The 13,062-nt window shown below is 43.9% G+C and overlaps 2 protein-coding genes across 2 annotated transcripts in view; one reads left to right on the forward strand and one right to left on the reverse strand.

Moving 5' to 3' along the window:
* T265_02540 (hypothetical protein) overlaps window positions 1-13,062 on the reverse strand; it is a gene marked incomplete at both ends in the record, with an annotated part of 75,164 nt that overhangs the window by 10,524 nt on the left and 51,578 nt on the right. Inside the window, one exon of the mRNA XM_009166803.1 lies at window positions 6,160-6,558. Within this exon, the coding sequence (XP_009165067.1) occupies window positions 6,160-6,558 (399 nt within the window). The remainder of the gene's footprint in view (window positions 1-6,159; window positions 6,559-13,062) is intronic.
* T265_02541 (hypothetical protein) overlaps window positions 1-13,062 on the forward strand; it is a gene marked incomplete at both ends in the record, with an annotated part of 44,762 nt that overhangs the window by 2,051 nt on the left and 29,649 nt on the right. The window contains one exon of the mRNA XM_009166804.1: window positions 7,204-7,504. Coding sequence (XP_009165068.1) covers window positions 7,204-7,504 — 301 coding nt within the window. The remainder of the gene's footprint in view (window positions 1-7,203; window positions 7,505-13,062) is intronic.

Genomic DNA, 13,062 nt, shown 5'->3' on the forward strand with positions numbered 1-13,062 from the left:
AAACAACCGAAGCTAACTACCTTTGCCGTGCGTGTGCGATTTGTTGATGAGAAGAAAAGATATCGATTGTGACGTTATAATCCTTATTCAAAAGGTCACCTTACACGTACTACATGACGTCTTCCCCGCAACGGGAAAAGATGACAGTTGTGATGGATTCGTAATCTGTCATCAAGTTACCCCTTGAACTCTGGTCGAAACAAGAGTATCCCAAGACGGTGCGAAACTGCATGAAAAGAGAAGGAGAAACACAGATAATTTTTCAGTTGCTAAAGCGGTTTTTGATAGTCTTCTAGGACAAAATCGACAGGCAACTTTTCTTTACCGTATTCATTATCGAAGGATATTGGTAGTTATAAGGCAAATGGATGCAGAGTTGGACTTATTCGGATATCAGCCAATACTATCCAATCACACCGGGTGAATGATACGAGACATTTTAACTCCTCCTGTGTTTGCAAAAATTTCTTATGAATATTTCTTGTGACTTTCCTATATAAAACATATCATACTGAGGAAAATAGTCCCCTGATCATGGTAGCTGACAAAATTACCCAGTTAATTGTAGCAAGTTTGAAATTCCCAGAAAATCGTTATGCCCAGTTAATGCATACTGAATGCAAAACGGTTTCATCTGACTTTATACACATTATGTATTTCCTTACAAAATTATATGAGAGTAACAAAGGGCACAGTACGTCACAAAATGACCACTATCGCGTACCGAGCAACAGATGTCCGAAATTCTTTTTCCAGTTGGATTAAGAGTACTTTACTTCAAAACAAGCATAATGTTGTGATTCATTTACACCAACAGAAATTCGGGTTTTCATAGGCGTTCATTTGGTATAGTTTGGTGTTCCCTCAGCTGGTTGCTTTCAGTGTATATTGTCAACAACTAATTTACAACTATTTGGGAATATACTACCAAATATATTGGGTGTAGGAAATCTAGATACGCTGATGTTTTTTCAAACTTTACAAAAAACCATGCTTATTTGGGTCACTATAAGACTCACAAATATGAATGATGAAACTGTTTGATCTATCTTAATTGTAAGCGCTTCCACCTCGCTAAACCAAATACCGTACCAACCGTTTAAAAATTCCGACAGGAAACATAAACCCATTATTGGTATTGTGAGAAAATTTAGGTTTTTTGTGGGGATTTTGTCCTCTAAGTGAGGCTAATCTAGGCTGAAAGGCCTAGAACTACCACAGCTGTTTCACCTTCATTGGAAATCGCTAACATCGCACATCTCACGAAGCGCCGAATAGTCTCGAACCCGCAACCTTCTGGTCAGTAGTTGGAACACCTAGCCTTGCGGTCACGAGCGGCTGATCAGCAGTGTGACTAACTCGCATTTAGACAGGATACAGCGCCGCTCATCGCTCAATCACGGGATTCACATGGTCAGTCAAAGGGAGTCCTTATTGCTCAGTTCACCGTCGACCTTTGTGCTTGATCTCTCTGACCTGCACCCTGTCACCCCCGCTCCGTTGATTTTCCTCCAATCTTTACCCTATTAGCCAATGGGTTTATCAAGCTCAACGTTCTGTTTAATTCGCCCGGGGAGTTGGCAGTCATTCGCTCCTATCGATATGTCTCATACCCTCCTACCCTAATCTCTTATAACATCAACTTTAAGCGTCCAACTGACTGAAAGTAAATAAATGGCTGAATTCACCACATTCTCTAGCAATTTTGCCTCTTCTTAATTGTACAGAGTTGTGAATGGCACTTATGCCTCGAAATTTCTAGACATATACCTATCAAAGCGTCTCACGTATCATCCTTCAACGAATAACGTTCCAGCCAGTGAGCTTGATGGTTTTATCAATGTTTCCGGGAATCACAGCTGTGCTGTTTCATCCCTATTGAGAATCATCATCAGTGCGCATCTCACGAAACTCCGAAGAGTCTCGAACCCGCGACCTCCCGGAGTTTGAACCAGACAGGATATAGCGCCACTCATCCTTCGATCACGAGATCCACATCACGCGGTCACACGTGTTGACTGGCTCCTCGAGCAACGACTTCTCAGATAGAAGTTTCACTCATCGGGTGAAGTTTATTCCTCCACCGAGCTACTTATAGATTGTTGGTAGTGTGAGGAGATTTGGGATTTCGTGGAGATTTCGTCCTGTAAGTATTGTACCAACTGAAACATGAGACAGCTATTGTGCAGCACATCCATTTGGTCAATACCATGAAAAAGACATTCAGATGGAATTCACTTCAGTCTCCTGTTGAAATCAAATGGATGTGGAAATCAGTATCACGCTAATTTTATACAATTTGGGTTCAAGCAGAATATGAGGTTGGTCTGTACAGCTGTTTCATCCCCATTGAGAATCATCATCAGTGTGCATCTCACGAAACTCCGAAGAGTCTCGAACCCGCGACCTTCCGGCTAGTAGTCTGAACACTTAACCGTTCGACCACGAGTGGCTGATCAGAAGTGTGATTAACTTGCACTTAGACAGGATATAGCGCCACTCATCCTTCGATCACGAGATCCACATCACGCGGTCACACGTGTTGACTGGCTCCTCGAGCAACGACTTCTCAGATAGAAGTTTCACTCATCGGGTGAAGTTTATTCCTCCACCGAGCTACTTATAGATTGTTGGTAGTGTGAGGAGATTTGGGATTTCGTGGAGATTTCGTCCTGTAAGTATTGTACCAACTGAAACATGAGACAGCTATTGTGCAGCACATCCATTTGGTCAATACCATGAAAAAGACATTCAGATGGAATTCACTTCAGTCTCCTGTTGAAATCAAATGGATGTGGAAATCAGTATCACGCTAATTTTATACAATTTGGGTTCAAGCAGAACATGAGGTTGGCGGGAACTCGAGGACTGTGCCCATCTGATGAGCCCCAAGAAGAAAGAAATCGGTCGTTGGCTGCCGAATGGTGTTAAGCAACTTTATGGATGGTGATGCTCAGAGAAGAATGCACCCTGTTTCGAGAGTAACAATCTATTGAATGTTGCAGCCTGATGGACTGGATAATGGATCATGTGATCGTGTGACGTCACAACATAGATTTGGTAAGCTCTAATCAGGGTCAGATGCTTAAAGAAATGCTTTATTGAAATAAACCATTTCCTGTTTCTTTGAAGGGCATGTTCACGAACCTGTGGAACGTAAAACAGATAAATTTTTGTGTTAATCAACTTGGCTTACAGGTTTATACTTTTGGATAGGACATGTTTTATTTTCAAGCAGTGTATCACCAAAGTCATGTTAACACCTTAACTTCTGATCTCGCATTCCGATAAGAGACACTGTGTTGAAAACACGTAAAGGAAGACAAAAATACTTCAAACGAATCGAATTCATTGCAGGTGAGGTCGCCTCCAAAATCCCAGCCACACTGACACTTTCCTCGTTATGTAGTCGCGAACGATCAAGCACGTGGCCATTTGGCTCAGATTTCCAGGTTCTTACCCTCCAGACTAGCCTCCGGACGACCACCCATTTGAAAACACTCTGAAAATTCATCAATGGACACACAGTATCTGAATAAGTAAGCAGTTTGTTCACACGAATTACCACACCCACCTGATCTCAGTCATATTGTAGTATGATTCAGACTCTGTACAATGTATCGTTGATTGAGTCTATGGGCAATTTCTGTACAAAGACTAGTGAGTTACTTCAACCACCATCCAACCAATCCCACCTACTGAAAGTGGAATTTCGATTCTCCACTTCGCTCTTCACCAGGGGTATTGAACTTCGATATGGTTTGATAAGATCGTGAGTTTGTAAAGTTTGTAGAAGGCCCAAAAAGTGGAGGAAGAATTTCCATATATCATTACTGCATTTTCGCGTACCAGTTTCTTCGCGTCGATGTTGGTCCAACGGAGCATCACAAGTTTGCAAATATCACTAGCTCGCTGGAATTGCGAAAGCTGACGTAAGGCTGAGCGGATAAACAAAAACTCGTGTCAACCTTGAGATTCTATGTCCTTAATTGCCGGTTTGAAAGAAGTAGAGCCACGCTTCCACTCAATCTGAAGCTACTCTCTCGTAGTCACATTAGGCTTTTTATATTCCAGAATGCTTACCATCATCCTGTAGAAAACATTATCACTCAAGGGCACTGAGTGAATGTAAGATGATGGCTTAGCCACTAAAAGCTGGGAAGGGGAATTCAAGGTCCAACAATGAATTGTGTCAATGATCTCGGTCACTGAACCCATATTCTTATCACCACAAACTGGAATTGTAACATTAATTTCACGTTCGATCATTATGCTGCGTAGGAAATGCCGGCCGAATTAAGGCAACACATTTCATTCACCTCGGCAATAAAACGGAAGTCCAAGTCGGGTTTTTCCACCGATTGGACGATTTCAGCAAGACAGGACTGTTCCACAAGACCTGAGTGAACTTGAGTAACTGGGCCGTGACAAGATGTATTGCACATTAGGTTGAAGCGCATTGCTCAGTCAGCTGTCCTGAACAGCATCCGAAAACCCGAATGTTGGTTGAATAACCTAAAGTGCCTAGCATGCCTCACGACAGTAATTATATCCCACATGTCTCGAGGGCTGACCAGACAAGAACTCGGTGATCCACAAGTCGAATAAAGACGAAAATGGGAACGCGGCACACGGTTTCCCAAGGTTTACACAATATATTTGAAACTGCCAACACCGAAATGCTCATCCACAAAGAAACAGTCGATTGCCACTGAATCGATGCGGATGGTCAAGACAGTGCCTACTCATAGTCAAATAGTAGTTAAAATTCTACACAATGCTGGGAACGTATTCATCGTCACCATCATCATCATCGACAGCATGACATCAGTGTTCAACACCGATGCTTCACTGCCGTACAACCATGACTTATTCGAAAGCCTTATTGTAAAGAAAAGAGTAGAGGTGGACGGGGAAGGGACTTAGTGCTAGCTTAACACAATCATTCCGAGGTGCCTACACCTCCAGACATTCACTCAGGCAATCTGGATAGAAACTGATAACAAGAACGCCACTGACATCGGTTGGCAGCGCGCAGTTGACAGGATGCGCAGTGCATCTTGTCTTTTGGCTTTAAAGATACCGTGTCGATTTTTTTCAACCAAGGATTATAAGACCAGTCAGTGATATTCACTGAAATAGAAAATTCCAGATCATTGGCTAAATAGGCAGGATGAAAGTCATAAGTAGATAAGCGAAGACTACCGGGTTTCACTCCCCACAGCTCAAGTCGAATGGTATTTGTCGCCAAAAATCTAGCATTCAAAGAAGTCCCGTTTCGTGAGAGGTGCTCTTTCGGCTTAAATGGAGTATAACTAACGAGCAAGTTCATGGGTTTCCGAAAGCGCGGTTATGACTAAGCCGATGGAGGACTGATGTCAGAACAAGCCATCGGAAAGCTCTTGAATTACAGCAAAACAGGATATATCATCGTCATCAACATCGGTGTTCAACACCGAGGCTTCGCTGCCGTAGAACAGGATACAATGGTCACGTGGCTGTGCAGTTGGGATACAGATAAAACCCTATTGTGAAAAAGCATCAAATTGACCCGCTGTGTCAAGCGCTGTGAGAAGTGTTGAAAGAGCGAGTTAGGTTTCGGAATGTGACCAATAGAATTCCAGGTATTCCCAACTTAGCAAGCTTCTAAAAGAACCAACTATGCTACTTGCAATCCAGTAGATTGCTTTCAGATAGCGAACTGTGCTCTGTAGAATATGAAGTAGCCTGACCTCTTAAGTTATGAAATGTGTGGAGTCTATGAAACTGACAAATCAAAGTCCTGGAATGCCAGATTCATACATCATAGAATGTAGTGTTATTCGGCGTAAGAAACTTGTAGGAGCCTAAAATAAATCTCGATAAGTATCAGTATAATGCGCGAAAATATTTCCATGTGATGTTAAAATATCTAACGAGAGTAGCTAAGCTGTAACATGAAAGACAGAAAGTTGAACCTACCCCGAAACATATTAATTTGAATTTGGGGTATTTTTGCCCACCAATCGGTATTATAGAGACCGCTATCGGTACAGTGAATGAAGAATTGCAAGAAGTGCATGTAATAAAAAAAACTCCAGTCAATGTTTTATAGGAAGCCGCTCATGGCTTCATGTTTTAGCGTGACACGGCATCAATTAATACCCTGTGAAAACATACCGTAGCTACCGCAGTGGCCGTTTTCACCGGTGAGCCAGAATCTTGACATACAATGCGTATGTGGTCTTCGGCACTCCTCTCGCGATCCAGGGGAGCCTGAGTTGACAGACTATAACGCACTGTTGACGCTTTCGTGTTCCGTTTATCTCGTTCAAGTCGATAGAATTCTTGTGGAGGATCGAGCTGACATGTGACAGCAGACGAATCGATAGAATGCATTGTCGTCCCATCGACGTACGAAGCTGATAGGGAAGCGTCAGTCAGATCAGGATCATCCACAGTGATGAATGCTACAAAATACGGAGCGGGTTTGTTCTCCCGGATTTCCTTGTAGTCATTCCGGCCTCCGGTGGCATAATCGATCACAATACGCGGAGCCTCGTCGTCTAAATTACTTACCTTAAGAAGACATAGTTTGGAAGACAATGAGCTGATTCAATTTAGGCAGTGTTTCATAAGAACTATAGCGTCGTAACGAACAAACACCTCTTAGTTGTTTGACTACCAAATGCAACTCAAAGATAGCACTTCAAAATATATACTACTAAGAGCTTACAGGGTAACAACAAAACGGAAGAACTTCGACAAGAGTGTTTAGCCAGGAGTGACGCTTCGTCAGGTAGTTCAAATGGAAAAATAAAGAAAAACGAATGGCTCAGCTGTGACGCTACTTCCGTCGGTACTTGTTACACTGGTCCGTACGATTAGGCGGAAAAAGTAAGACTGGGAAATACGGTATAAAAATACGAAAATACGGTTAATAGCCCCTGAAAATCAAAGAGTCTGGTGTTGCTTAGAAGGCACCTGCTGTGCGCAGCTGCATTAGAAGTCAGACAATTGTGCTTTACTGTGTCCCCGGGCTAGGCAAGCTTCCCACAACCGAATGGGTCAGACTGTTGGGTCGAAGGCTCAAGATGGGGTACTTCAAACAAACCTTCTTCGACCTCGGGAACGGGAAGTAACATCTTCCCAGTTCAATTCAATTTCAATTTATCAGCTATAAGCTGCGTAGCATAGGCACATCATTCAATTTCAATTTATCAGCTATAAGCCGCGTAGCATAGGCACGTTGGTCCCAGCTGCTACAATTTTGATCACCGGAAAACGGGGAAGTGGAACATACAACCAATGTAATATTCGTTATTTAAAGCGGTTGGCCCCTGGACAAGCTATGAATTCGGTGTTTGATTGCGTAAACAACATCGCGGTTCCATTCAATTTCACAACGACCCACATCCCAAATCGAGGCCAGGAAGTTGGCCCACCAGGACGACAACGTGATTTCACGAGATCACCGAAACGATTCTTGATCCCAAGTGTAAAAGCAAACCGGGAGCAGCGGTGGGTAAGGACATGCCAATAAATGAAAAAACGTGGCAGCGTTTGGAAATGATCGAAATCTTTCCCAACTCATCGGTAACGTGGGCGCAAGAACGCAAGAGGTCACTACAGAGTAAAACGATTCAAAAGATCAGTCGCAGTCCCACCGCTTACTTCGGTCGACAGAATACCTCGAAGGATCTCGGCCTGAAGTGATTAGCCTAATTTTTATCGTACCAACCGCCTCGACGTGAACCACTCAGTCTTAAAAGAAGCTGGAATGAAAAACTGAAGTTTTTGAAACCAAACAAAGTGCATGGTCCTTAATTCCTTTCTCCTGCCTTGCTTACGGATGAAAGAAAAAGACTCGTCCACCGTATGAAAAAACGCAGACCATATGGAAGAAGTTTAAGGTGACAGAGGAATAGTAGCCACTTGATGTCGTTCCTGTCCTCATAAAGAGTGTCAGATCTGAATGTGAGAATCAGGGATATCGAGTTTAGTCACTATCACGCCTAATTTGGTCACAGGTATAATCGTACTAGCAATCGCGAAAGCCAAGAAGGAATCCGTCCGAGTCGTCGATGTATTGGCCACATTTTAACTTTGTGACAACTTCTCGAACACCACTACACATTTGCAAGGACAACAATTATTATCTTCTTTGACACAGTCGTTCGCGCAATCTTTCTCCTTCAAAGGTGTTTTGGGTACCTTCCCCACACATCTCCAATCCCCACACCCTAACACCCGTAGGAGCGTGAGAGTATACGAAGATTGTTCACCAAAAGTGGTTTCCATCATGGCAGTGTCAGTACAAGAATAGGAAGTGGACCCCTAAGCTGGTCATCGCATCAGAACCACTAGGGATGGTGAACTAATTTGCTTATCTGGATAGTTATATCACCTCGGATAGCAGTGTTGTTCTGCTGGAATCGTTGAAGCGCGTTCTGCCTTCCTTCAATGTAGAGACTTCTGGGGTCGATGTGACGTTAGCACATCAGTGGAAGGCAGAATCTACATCGTGGTAGTGCATCCAGTATCCCTTTACGGTTGTGAAGCCTGTTAGCTTCGCGCTGAAGACAAGAAAATATTGCTTTTCCAATGCGCTTTCGAAGCGTTGCATATGTATCACGAGAACATCGAATTAGGAATGCTGAAGTACGATGAATGGTTATGGCGACGAATCGACTGACTGTCTAATTGCTGATTTGATTCGGCTGCATCAACTAAGTTGGCTGGGTCATGTCCTCTGTATGTCAGACTATCGATTGCCGCGCCATGCTCCGTTGTCTGAGGCAGGTCCACCACAGGGTGGACGATGAATCACCACAAGGAGTATGAAAAACATAATAGAAGGTCTTGGCTGCACCGGCGTGTGTCTGAGAGACCTGGATACCAAAAAACCACCATATCAGCGGCTTGAGGTACTCAACGATATGACGATGTCACGCAATCACTGGCGGTTCTATTTCTATTTTCTTGTTCTCAGTCGTTAAACCTTTTCTTTCTTTATTCCCTCTATCTCACCCTAATAAAGCCACAATTTGTGACGACCGAACGACCGTACATTTGCACACGATTCACGGCTGTGAAACCAATCACCTCATAAGCACAAAATAATTAACTGCGTTCTCAGAGCCCAGCAGAGGCCACATCTGAGTTGTGTAGACATCTCCACTTTAATAAACATTCCTGGTTATCAAAAATAGACTTCCTCTTCCGCATCTCACAATCAGATATACGTACATTGTTCTAACTGAATGTTTATCAGCATAATACAGAACAGGTTGATTGCCGACAAACATTCGTTAAATCTTTGGTTATCGGCGCGTCCTTCCCAAATAAACGACGTAGTTCCTGAAACATTGAACTGTGACTGTGATACATCATGAAATAAACACAGGGGCCGGAATACTCATAGGCCGCTAGAGCCTGGGCAGATGTGCTCCAAATTTTAGAGGTGTGAGGGAAACCAGTGGCCTTCCGGTCAGGAGCTATGTGAATAAATATTACGTCCTTATCATGTTATTGTAGACATTCGGTGAATTCAACTAGGCATATGGACCTGGTTGCTAGATGTTCCGACCTCATTGTTGGTCAGTATGAGAACAACCATGTGGTCCGTAAGTGAAATCATGGGGCGTTTTTTGGTTGTTGCTTTCGCTTGATTGCAGGGGTCTTGGTTCCTTACACCTCAGCAATCCAACTTGCTAGCGGGTCACAGAAAAGGCATACTAGGTTCACACCTGATGTCGTGTATAACAATCCAGTTTGGACTGTGTACAATGAATTGTCGTAGGCATTTACTATACCAAGGAATGATGACGTCGGTGATGTGTTAAAGTTGTTACGCTTACTTACTAAGTCTTGGGTTGAAGCAAATTGGTTGTCTCTTAGATACGTGGGTTGGTGGCTGCTAACCACGCGCATGGATGAAAGAATCATTGAAAAGCTTTCACTATTTCAAGGTCTGATATAAGTTTCCAACCTGGATGCTGGAAAGCCACAGTATCAGAAAAGAGCTACTCATTCAGTATCACACGCTGCTGAGCCATGGACAGGTGCAAGGCTTCCATCGCGTACTAAGCCGCTCCAAAAAGCTTACAGTTCACCGTGAAAAAGACAGCAGAATGAATTCTCCCTATGTAAGGTTTGTCACAAAACAGGACGACTAGCATTCATAGTGAGTAGATGTGGAAAGGCCAGCATCTGCATTTCAAAAGCGACACAGAGTGAAACCAGTAGTCGGCTGTCTGTGGATTTTAAGCAACCATCCCAAACTACTTCATTCGAAAAACAGAACGTCTTCGCAATGGAATCTCGAAGGAACCCGTGTGGTGCACGTTGTACAGAAGAATAACACGAGAGGCTTCATCGAGACTTCAGCTCCAGCAATTTCGCCATATCCGCTTTTGGAGCTGACCATAAATTTGACCTTGTGATTTATCGCATTGCTTGTAGTTAAATTTCAGACCGCTATCTTTAAATGCCATCACTTTCTAATCTCTCTTAGCGTTTTATTCACAAGACCATGCTAACGATCACTTTAGACATCTACGGATGTCAGTTAATCACACACATTGACTACCCGCACTTCTTCGACCCGACCACACGTGATATGACCTGTGCTTACTCATTATTCGTTCTATCACAGGAGTAGCTGACCAGTCGTGATTGAACTACCTCCGTATAAGACCGATGGAATCTTTATTCTTTAATTCACAGAGGAGGACGGGGAGGAAAGTGGAAAAAACAGAAGTAACCTGTTCTTGCTTACCCGCCCTACTGTATGAAGCCACGACGGCCAATGTGACGTATTTTTAGTTGCAGGAATCATGGTAGTACGCGGGTTGAACTACTGCCAGAGCACTAAAACCTGAACAGGATGACGATTAGGGTCCTCAAACAAAGTTTTCGGATCAAAAGCCTGACCGAAAGGCAGGGATGCTTGGCGGCACATGGTTACGCGGTACATATATATTCCAACTGCCAATCTGGAGGACCAGGAGACTGTGTTAGTCAGAAATCTAACCACTTACCAACCTGGTATGAGAGGTCCTGTGAGGATCTCATGGAAACCATCCAGTGTAGATAAATGGGCCACGGAGGCACACAAGTTGTTAATCACAGTGAGGTCTGGTCGCATGATAGGAGTGGAAAGCGGCGTGCGATAAGTTCTACATCTTCATTAGTTTTCGACTCTATTGGAACCGTTGAATGATATTCTGAAACGGTTTTGTGTTGCTTGAGTAGTGTTCCATGACGTTTTTCTGAATGGGCTCAAATGGTTTCGTTACACCCCTAAGGAACAGGGAAATAGTCACCACAACTTGGTCATCAGCCAATCAGGTAGACTGTCAGCCTCGCAACTGAAGTTTAATCTATCATTTGGACTCAAATGCTCCAAAACGACTATAGCATTGACTAGAAAAGCTTCATCAGTCACAATCAACCAATTTATCAGCAGTGAACCGCGTACCATGGGCACATTGGTTCCAGCTGCTACAAATTAGATCACCGGAAAGTGGGAGGGTGTGGAACATACAGCCAATCCTTGGAGGCGATGGCAAATATGGTTAGTTCGGGAACTGGGTAGCTACGCATTGAAGGCGACAGCTTTGATACAAGGGTGCCACTGACTGTTAGCTATGCATTGAAGGCGACAGCTTTGATACAAGAGTGCCACTGACTGCGCGATTGGGTCATTTTTGCCAGTGTCACTAACCATCTGTGAGTTGAGTCTCGGGGTCCCCATCCAGGGAGGAGGCAGTTGCCGAACCGACTAAGTTTACTGTTTAGTGTCCAATACTTCATTGCCAGATCATACACTGTCAACCCCTCCGTCGCTTCGACTCAGCACAAGGCTAGGCGAAAACAGCTCTGCGGAGCAGACGGTCTTCTGAGATGCAGAGTACTTGTTCTAACCAGCGTAACCTATGGATCGTGAGTAATTCATCTATCGAGGGAGAGTTCCCTGTTCCTAAGACCATATGGCGTTCCTCAACATTACTCATCTGATGTTTTCACCAGCCTCGATCAAAGCTTCAGAGACACAGATGGTTGAAAATTGGCATCTTTCGTATGTTCTCTGACTCATAAAGCAGTATGGATCGCACTATCGCACTACTCTGCCTTCTGTTCTCTGACTCATAAAGCAGTATGGATCACACTACCGCACTATCGCACTACTCTGCCTTCGACGGACAAACTGACGTCACGTCGGCTCCACAGGTGTCCGAGATCGGCAGAAGCTGCCCTGACCTTCCAGATTATCTTCTCCAGCCAATCCACCGGAACTCATACAGCTGCCTGGGTAAACAAACTTCTCCGCCACGTCGATCGCAAGCATGAGGTCTGAGTTTGATTCCAGTCGTGTAGAAGCACTTGACATTTTGCAGGTGTGAAGCGGACGCCGAACCGTGCCACAAAGTTGTTTAGGCTATTTAAGATTATTTGCATTTTAGAAGGATCTGAACCAAGGAGAGCAATATCGTCTGCATATTCAATGTCTGTGAGCGTATGTCCCGGGAACATTTCGACCCCGAGGTTTCGGAGGCATGCGGAGAAATTTCAAGCACAAAGCTGTCATGCTGAACGATGTTAACATCCTTTGATTTCCGAAAAGGTGACCCAAAGGGGGTGAGAAGTGACGCCACAATTATTAAACCGAATTGCACGAAATTAGCGAATGTACACCCATTTGCAAACTAATTTGGTTTTTTCGAGAGACTCACCTGGAACCCAGCTGAATCTCTAGTTTGTGATGTTTCCAGACAACTAAATGTGCTGCACCAGGCCGCCTCATGTTTCAGTCGCTACGATATTCGAGAAATCGTGATACATATACATTTTTGTAATGCCTGGAAACATCAAAACCGAGAGATTCAGCTGGGTTCCAGGTGAGTCTTTCGAAAAACCAAATTAGTTTGAAAATGAGTGTATCATTATCATCATTGTCAACCGTAATAACCGCGTACTCGTCGTACAGTGGTTGTAGCTGGCGCAGTTTCGTTCATCGATGTTTTGGGGAGGGGATAGGTACAGTGGGCTGTCAAGTGGGGGGTTGGAAAAGGAGCAATG

The sequence above is a fragment of the Opisthorchis viverrini genome (assembly GCF_000715545.1).
Source record: "Opisthorchis viverrini unplaced genomic scaffold opera_v5_32, whole genome shotgun sequence".
NCBI lineage: Eukaryota > Metazoa > Platyhelminthes > Trematoda > Opisthorchiida > Opisthorchiidae > Opisthorchis > Opisthorchis viverrini.